The following is a 9784-nucleotide window of genomic DNA, read 5'->3' on the forward strand; positions in this document are numbered from 1 at the left end:
TAACACAGGCGAGTCTACCAATCAGCCTCTTCCACTGCCACCCCCTCACCCGCTAAGACTTCAAGAAGAGGAGCTAATGCCGGAAGTTGCTATGTGGTTGCCAAGGTAACGATCGCACGGTGTCAGGAAGATGACAGGAAGCGGAAGCTATGTGAGTTCTATTGGCCGAGTCCTGGGCTTCTGGTCTGTGCATGTTTTTTGTTAGTGCTTTATTACTATTTATTCTAGGGGAACCTCAGGGCAGTGATGGGGGAAGTAGATGATTGTGGGAATTGTATGTAGTGCAGCAATAGTCCCTGTTCATAAATGTTAAAGGGGTGATTCGCCTTCAGGTTCACTTTTAGTATATTATAGAATTCTAAGCAGCTTTTCAATTGGTCTTCATTATTTATTTTATTATAGTTTTTGAATTATTTGCCTTCTTCTCCTGACTCTTTCCAGCTTTCAAAAGGGGGTCACTGACCCCATCTAAAAACAAATGCTCTGTAAGGCTACACCTTTATTGTTATTGCGACTTATTCCTCCTCTTTCTGTTCTGACCCACCACTATTAATATTCTATATTCTCATTCAAATCAGTGCTCTGTTGCTAAGGTCATTTTGGACCCTAGCAACCAGATGGCTGACACTGCAAACTGGAGAGCTGCTGAATAAAAAGCGAAATAAGTCAAAAACCACAAATAATAAAAAATAATAACCAACTGTAAATTGTCTCAGAATATCGTTCTGTACATCAAACTAAAAATTAATTTACAGGTGAACAAGCCCTATAACAGACCAGGGCAAGTGAGAATTCTAGAATTTGTCTTTTTTCCATTTATCCCAGGGGCATTTGGTGCTGCCATAGATCTGACAGCCCAGCCAAGTCCTACCCTTCTGCCTGAGCTACTGGGCCTGTCTTGTTGGGGGTCGCAGAGTGCCTGGAACATTGAGAAATAAAGGGGCCACAGCTCCTCTAAACATCCTGTGGTTCTGCTCATTCAGCCTGTTGGGACAATAGATTCTGGGCAGTCATGTGTCTGGCCAATCATGCGCTACCTGTTTGTTTGGCCCGTGAGATACAGGTTATAATACTGTATTAATAAGTATAACTCTGCTGTAGTGTAACTGTAAGTATCCCCATGGCCTCCTTCAGACAGCGCCAGGAGATGTGTGTTTGCTCCCTGCTGCATTATTTATTTTTTACAGTTTTTACAAAATTATAAAGTTGAATGTTGGTGTCTCTGGTGTTTGAGTCTGGCAGCTCAGTAACTCAGGTCCAGATTCTGTTACAATTTTGTAACATTTAGTTGATCCATCTCAGTAGTATCTCTGGAGTATCAGTAACTATTGTATCAAGTCTAACAGCTGCCTGTAATGAAATCCAGAGATTCTGCTCAGCAGGGACAAAGATACGGTAAGAAATATATCAACTAAATTTATCAATTTAGAACAATTTAGAGGGCCGGCGACCCCCCCTCCCAGAGCTGCTTTAGAACTAGGGATGCACCGAATCCACTATTTTGGATTTGGCCGAATACGGAACCGAATCTGAACCCTTATTTGCATATGTTAATTAGGGGTGGGAAGGGAAAACATTTTTTACTTCCTTGTTTTCTGACAAAAAGTAGCGCATTTCCCACCCGTCCCTAATTTGCATATACAAATTAGAATTCAGTTCGGCTGGGCAGAAGGATTCGGCCGAATCCGAATCCTGCTGAAAAAGGCCGAACCGAATCCTGGATTTGGTGCATCCCTATTTAGAACATGGGTCCCCAACCGCCGGGCTGCGAGCCAGAATCGGGCCGCGGACACTTCTGAACTGGGCCACCGAGCCCAGCTCACAATAACGTGGTGCACTGTATTGGACACATTGCATGCAAACTTGCTGCTGGACCCCCCGACCCCCCCCCCAAAAAAATTTTTTTTTCAAATGTAGTTAGTTAGGCAAAAATGTAATGTATAAAGGCTGGAGTGAGTGGATGTGTAACATAACAGCCAGAACACTACTTCCTGCTTTTCAGCTCTCTTGGTTTTTTGTTGTCATTACTATAATAATCTAGAGAGAGCAGCATCCAGAGAAGCTTTTTGCATAGAGAATAAACAAAGTTAGGGGTTTACTTCCCCTTTAAAGAGCTAATTGCTGGGATCATTCAACATAAAGCTGAATCCCTGTCAGCCTAGATTGTTTCCTCTCTGTTCAGGCCCTTCCTATTTATATTCCTGTCAATCCATGGCCTGGTTGCTAGGAACCGACAGATTAGCAACCAGAATATTTCAGTTTTCATACTTAAAAGCGAATTTAAAAAATGACAATTTAACAAAATTTCTTCTCATGCCTGACCAGCAGATGGCAGCCTTGAGTTTTTGTTTTTTTTTTTAAACAAAGAGGATTCTGGGAACGAGGCGCTTCCTGTATTGAAGTCAATGTGAGCGTAGTACAGAGAGAGAAGGGGTAGTGGTTACTCAGAGCAGGCTATTGGCAGAGGTGTTAGTGTACAGGTGCATGTGATATAGCGGTGGGTGCAGAAGGGTCACTAACCAGCCGTTACTTGTGTTTCAGGCCACTGACCGACAGAATGACAATGATCAGGTCTCTCTGACCTGCCCAAAAAAAACATGGAGTCTGCGAAACGAGTTCTGGTCTATCTGACCAAAGAGAATTCCCTGCTGCATTGCGCTAAGTTTGCACAGGTAAGTGACTCCCTGGTTGCCAGGGTAAATAAGCCTTAGTAACCAGCAGTGATCTGTAACACTTGGATATTACAGGGGATCACGGGGCATTACTCCGCCAATAACGGGGACAAAGCGTTCATCCACTGCGGCCTGGAGAAAAACCAGTTTGTAATATCAGATTGTCAGTTCCTCGGCTCAACGAGAGTGCAGCTGCAAGTAAGTACCAGTCCTTTATTAAATGTTTCATCTGCACCCTGATATCCATGGTGCAACTATAACTATCTGTCATTATAATTAGGGATGCACCGAATCCACTATTTTGGATTCGGTCGAACCCCGAATCGTTTTGCGAAAGAATCGGCCGAATACCAAACCAAATCCTAATTTGCATATGCAAATGACATGTGAGAAGGGGAAAACATTTTTTTACTTCCTTGTTTTGTGACAAAAAGTCACGCGATTTCCCTCTCCACCCCTAATTTCAATATGCAAATTCAGATTCGGTTCGGCCCGGCAGAAGGATTCGGTGCATCCCTAATTATAATGTCCCCCAATACAGAGACCGTCATTCTGCCCCATCAAGAACCTGAGCCCCAGGCAATCCGCGTCCCTCCCCCAGGAGATACAGGGTCGTGGGGTGGACGTGGGGGTCGCTGTGCTGGTCCAGTCCATTAATAAGAAGGTTCTGCTCACCAGGAGATCCAAGAGCCTGAACATCTTCCCCAATGTCTGGGTTCCACCAGGTAAGTCTAAATAAGCACACACACACCTAGCTTTATTCCTGGCAGCTGAGCATAGATTACTGGACAGGAAGTGCGCTGTGTAAACAGGAAGTGCGCTGTGTAAACAGGAAGTGCGCGGTGTAAACAGGAAGTGCGCGGTGTAAACAGGAAGTGCGCGGTGTAAACAGGAAGTGCGCGGTGTAAACAGGAAGTGCGCTGTGTAAACAGGAAGTGCGCTGTGTAAACAGGAAGTGCGCTGTGCAAATAGGAAGTGTGCTGTGGAAATAGGAAGTGAACTGTGTAAACAGGAAGTGCGCTGTGCAAATAGGAATTGCACTGTGTAAACAGGAAGTGCGCTGTGCAAATAGGAAGCGCACTGTGCAAACAAAAAATTCTTCCCCCAGAAGCCTCTTACATCTCCCTTTTTTATCTCCTCAGGTGGACACGTTGAGCTAGGAGAGCAGGTGAGTTGGGGCATGAGGGGGCACAAAGTCCTGGCAATCTGCTATGGGGCAACCTGGATTTTGGGTCCCAGTGCAGGGCTGTACACCAGCAGAGAGATGGCTTTTGATTGGTGGAAAGGTCACTCTATTACTGGATGTTGGTTGGTACCACCTCCACTGGAAGGTTACGCCGTGTATCTGACCCTGTCCTGTCTCTTCTCTCATTCGCAGCTACTGGAGGCCGGACTGCGGGAACTCCAGGAGGAAACTGGCCTGCGGTTACAGGAAGTGTCATGGAGCATGCTGGGACTGTGGGAGGTGACTTCTAGCGCCACTGATAGGGGCAGTTATTTACAGTAACTTACTGGTGGAGCAACGTGACAATAAATGTACTCCCCTTACTTTCCTTTCAGATTTTCTTACTATTTATTATCTTAATCTTCACCCACAGTCAGCGTTCCCTCCACTGCTCAGCCGGGGTCTGCCTTCCCGCCACCATATTGTGACTTACCTACTGGTTCAGACTAATGAGACTCATCAACAGATGCAGGTAAGTGACCCACAGAAACTATCTACCCACATTCCTACTGTACTGGGACTGTGTATCCCTCCCCTCTCCCACCTGCACACAAACTACCTACCCACATACCTACTGTACCGGGACTGTGTATCCCTCCCCTCCCCCACCTGTACAGAAACTACCTACCCACATACCTACTGTACCTACTGTACTGGGACTGTGTATCCCTCTCCCACCTGCACAGAAACTACCTACCCACATACTTACTGTACTGGGACTGTGTATCCCACCCCTCTCCCACCTGCACACAAACTACCTACCCACATACCTACTGTACCTACTGTACTGGGACTGTGTATCCCTCCCCTCTCCCACCTGCACACAAACTACCTACCCACATACTTACTGTACCTACTGTACTGGGACTGTGTATCCCTCCCCTCTCCCACCTGCACACAAACTACCTACCCACATACCTACTGTAGCGGGACTGTGTATCCCTCCCCCACCTGTACAGAAACTACCTACCCACATACCTACTGTACTGGGACTGTGTATCCCTCCCCTCTCCCACCTATACACAAACTACCTACCCACATACCTACTGTACCTACTGTACTGGGACTGTGTATCCCTCCCCTCTCCCACCTGCAAACAAACTACCTACCCACATACCTACTGTACCTACTGTACTGGGACTGTGTATCCCTCCCCTCTCCCACCTGTACACAAACTACCTACCCACATACCTACTGTACTGGGACTGTGTATCCTTCCCCTCTCCCACCTGCACAGAAACTACCTACCCACATACCTACTGTACCTACTGTACCTACTGTACTGGACTGTGTATCCCTCCCCTCTCCCACCTGCACACAAAACTACCTACCCACATACCTACTGTACCTACTGTACTGGGACTGTGTATCCCTCCCCTCTCCCACCTGCACACAAACTACCTACCCACATACCTACTGTACCGGGACTGTGTATCCCTCCCCTCCCCCACCTGTACAAAACTACCTACCCACATACCTACTGTACTGGGACTGTGTATCCCTCTCCCCACCTGCACAGAAACTACCTACCCACATACCTACTGTACCTACTGTACTGGGACTGTGTATCCCACCCCTCTCCACCTGCACACAAACTACCCTACCCACATACCTACTGTACCTACTGTACTGGGACTGTGTATCCCTCCCCTCTCCCACCTGCACACAAACTACCTACCCACATACTTACTGTACCTACTGTACTGGGACTGTGTATCCCTCCCCTCTCCCACCTGCACACAAACTACCTACCCACATACCTACTGTAGCGGGACTGTGTATCCCTCCCCCACCTGTACAGAAACTACCTACCCACATACCTACTGTACTGGACTGTGTATCCCTCCCCTCTCCCACCTATACACAAACTACCTACCCACATACCTACTGTACCTACTGTACTGGGACTGTGTATCCCTCCCCTCTCCCACCTGCAAACAAACTACCTACCCACATACCTAACTGTACCTACTGTACTGGGACTGTGTATCCCTCCCCTCTCCCACCTGTACACAAACTACCTACCCACATACCTACTGTACTGGGACTGTGTATCCTTCCCCTCTCCCACCTGCACAGAAACTACCTACCCACATACCTACTGTACCTACTGTACCTACTGTACTGGGACTGTGTATCCCTCCCCTCTCCCACCTGCACACAAACTACCTACCCACATACCTACTGTACCTACTGTACTGGGACTGTGTATCCCTCCCCTCTCCCACCTGCACACAAACTACCTACCCACATACCTACTGTACCGGGACTGTGTATCCCTCCCCTCCCCCACCTGTACAGAAACTACCTACCCACATACCTACTGTACTGGGACTGTGTATCCCTCTCCCACCTGCACAGAAACTACCTACCCACATACCTACTGTACCTACTGTACTGGGACTGTGTATCCCACCCCTCTCCCACCTGCACACAAACTACCTACCCACATACCTACTGTACCTACTGTACTGGGACTGTGTATCCCTCCCCTCTCCCACCTCCCACACAAACTACCTACCCACATACTTACTGTACCTACTTTTACTGGGACTGTGTATCCCTCCCCTCTCCCACCTGCACACAAACTACCTACCCACATACCTACTGTAGCGGGACTGTGTATCCCTCCCCCACCTGTACAGAAACTACCTACCCACATACCTACTGTACTGGGACTGTGTATCCCTCCCCTCTCCCACCTATACACAAACTACCTACCCACATACCTACTGTACCTACTGTACTGGGACTGTGTATCCCTCCCCTCTCCCACCTGCAAACAAACTACCTACCCACATACCTACTGTACCTACTGTACTGGGACTGTGTATCCCTCCCCTCTCCCACCTGTACACAAACTACCTACCCACATACCTACTGTACTGGGACTGTGTATCCTTCCCCTCTCCCACCTGCACAGAAACTACCTACCCACATACCTACTGTACCTACTGTACCTACTGTACTGGGACTGTGTATCCCTCCCCTCTCCCACCTGCACACAAACTACCTACCCACATACCTACTGTACCTACTGTACTGGGACTGTGTATCCCTCCCCTCTCCCACCTGCACACAAACTACCTACCCACATACCTACTGTACCTACTGTACTGGGACTGTGTATCCCTCCCTTTTCCCACCTGTAGAGAAACTACCTGCCCACATACCTACTGTACCGGGACTGTGTATCCCACCTGCACACAAACTACTTACCTGAGATACCCAGAGTTGAACGTCTGTCCTTCCCTCCATGGCAGGAGAGGCTGTGCCCAGACGAGCGGGAGGTCAGTGCATGTGTTTGGTTGGATACAGAGATAGCCAAGCATATTGTTGCAGCTGAGTATTCTGGGAGTCCATGCGGTCCTTTACCTGCCAGCATCAGGTATGTGTTGGGTTTCTGTACTGATTAAACTGCACATTTCTGTTAACGTTTCTTGCTGCCGCTACCCAGTAAGTAAATACCAAGCTATTTAATGGGGCAGTGTAATAAAAGTCACATGGTTCTGAAAGCCAATCAGCACTTACTGGTTTCTATTGGTTACTAGACCCAATACAAACTTCCTGTGTTGAAATCTAAATCCTTGGATATTGCAGGACTACCCAGAATGCCTTGAGCCTATGTTGGAGGCTGCTGGGAATTGTAGTTTAGCAACATCTGGGGACCCAAGTATATAAGTATTAGGCTGATCTCTGTCTCCATCCCCCTCCCTGTAGTGTCTTGGAATTAATACATGGATCTCTGAGCCAATCAGATCGCAGCATGGCCACATTCCTGAACTCAGCGCCCAAAGAAGGGGAAGACATAGAACGGATCAGCACCGGCACCAAATATGCCCTTAGCCTGTGGCTGGATGGGATGCCCACGAACTCCTCCCCCTGTGCATAAATATGATACAATGGAAACATTCTGAATAAATACGTTTTATTTGCGGTAACACAATTTCCCTAATCTGTGGTTTTCTGGCTGGAAGAATAATACAGGTTTAACCCTCTAACCTCTGGCTACAAAATAGGAAACGTAAAAAACATAATACACTGTCGCTTTAAGTACATTAAATATGTGCAATGGCTGCTGCCAGGAAGCTAATCCTACGGCACTCGGAGAGACCCCCCCCCCAAGCAGAATACGGGGTCTTTATCCAGAGCCAAAGGATGGGACCTTCATATGTTACACAACATAGGGGGAGATCTTTGGATTTCATATAAACAGATGGTAACCAACATGGCAGCACTGAAGCATTAATGCCTTTATTATGGAAATGGGGAGATTAATGGTGGCATTTACGAAGGGAAACCCCCAAACTGGAAGTACATCAGACCCCATTTGCACTGGCCCCACTAGGAACCTCTTTATGCAGAAATCTGGACTGCTCTCCTTCCCATGGTCAGGTATGAAACATGAAAGCACCAACAACAGGTTTCTTCACTGCTATTCCTTGATGCCCCTATATGGCTATGAACAAAAAAAGCAGCTCAGGAGCAGGAAGTAGAGAGAATCAGAGCTCTGTACCTGGGTATGTACTGGGGGAGATTGAATTCACTTACCCAGGGGGAGGTTCCTGTCTGACCATGGGAAAGAGAACAGCCCAGGAGCAGGAAGTACAGAGAATCAGAGCTCTGTACCTGGGTATGTACTGGGGGAGATTGGATTCACTTACCCAGGGGGAGGTTTCCTGTCTGACCATGGGAAAGAGAACAGCCCAGGAGCAGAAGTACAGAGAATCAGAGCTCTGTACCTGGGTAAGTACTGGGGAGATTGGATTCACTTACCCAGGGGGAGGTTCCTGTCTGACCATGGGAAAGAGAACAGCCCAGGAGCAGGAAGTACAGAGAATCAGAGCTCTGTACCTGGGTAAGTACTGGGGGAGATTGGATTCACTTACCCAGGGGGAGGTTCCTGTCTGACCATGGGAAAGAGAGCAGCCCAGGAGCAGGAAGTACAGAGAATCAGATCTCTGTACCTGGGTAAGTACTGGGGGAGATTGGATTCACTTACCCAGGGGGAGGTTCCTGTCTGACCATGGGAAAGAGAACAGCCCAGGAGCAGGAAGTACAGAGAATCAGAGCTCTGTACCTGGGTAAGTACTGGGGGAGATTGGATTCACTTACCCAGGGGAGGTTCCTGTCTGACCATGGGAAAGAGAGCAGCCCAGGAGCAGGAAGTATGGAAAATTAGAGCTCTGTACTGGGGGAAGACTGGATTCATGTTCTGCCGGGGGAGATTCCTGCCGGACTATGGGAAAGAGAGAGCACCAAAAGCAGGAAGTACAGATGATCAGAGCTGTGTACCTAGGTCAGTACTGGGGGAGGGAGAATAAGAATCACTGACCATGAGGAGGTTCCTGTCTGACCATGGGAAAGAGAGCAGCCCAGGAGCAAGAAGAAAATCAGTGCTTTGTGGGGGGTACCTAGAGGTACATGGCTGCTGTGTTGATGTTATTAAAGACAGTGGAATCCTGTGCTATAAATCTGAAGGCGTGTTGCTATGGCTGTTGCTATGGAGTTCAGGGGGTTAAAGTACCAAACAAACTTAGATTAATGGGAAGCAACACCCCTACTTATAGCTGTTACTTTACTCTAAGTAGGAGTTTATGGCTTAATGTGTGGACAGAATAGGGACTATACCATTTGCCTCAGTAGACAACAAAACCATGAGCTCTAGGTGGCGCTGTTCTGCAATCTGCTCAGAATACTTCTGCAAACAACATGGCAGCTCCACTTGTAGACATACATAAGTAGACAAAGAATCCAACTGAATAAAAGAGTAAAACATTAATTTAGCATTAAGTTTCCCTTTGTCCCTTGTGGAATCTCTGGCGTGCGTATAAAAAAAGTGCTTTTTTTGTTGTTTTGGGAGCAGGAAATGCCTTCTAAATCCTGC

At 47.6% G+C, this 9784-nt stretch overlaps 1 protein-coding gene across 5 annotated transcripts; it reads left to right on the forward strand.

The window, feature by feature from the left end:
- Nucleotides 1-19: 19 nt before the first annotated feature.
- Nucleotides 20-7838, forward strand: nudt17.L (nudix hydrolase 17 L homeolog). Of its 5 annotated transcripts, none has more exons than XM_018229137.2 (9): nucleotides 20-151; nucleotides 2542-2672; nucleotides 2748-2870; nucleotides 3214-3397; nucleotides 3815-3840; nucleotides 4051-4137; nucleotides 4271-4369; nucleotides 7161-7285; nucleotides 7618-7838. In XM_018229137.2, exons 2-9 carry the CDS (start codon nucleotides 2598-2600, stop codon nucleotides 7787-7789), a joined length of 891 nt encoding a protein of 296 aa, XP_018084626.1. In that variant the 5' UTR covers nucleotides 20-151; nucleotides 2542-2597; the 3' UTR covers nucleotides 7790-7838.
- Nucleotides 7839-9784: the final 1946 nt, after the last annotated feature.

This window comes from Xenopus laevis, chromosome 8L, assembly GCF_017654675.1.
Source record: "Xenopus laevis strain J_2021 chromosome 8L, Xenopus_laevis_v10.1, whole genome shotgun sequence".
Lineage (NCBI taxonomy): Eukaryota > Metazoa > Chordata > Amphibia > Anura > Pipidae > Xenopus > Xenopus laevis.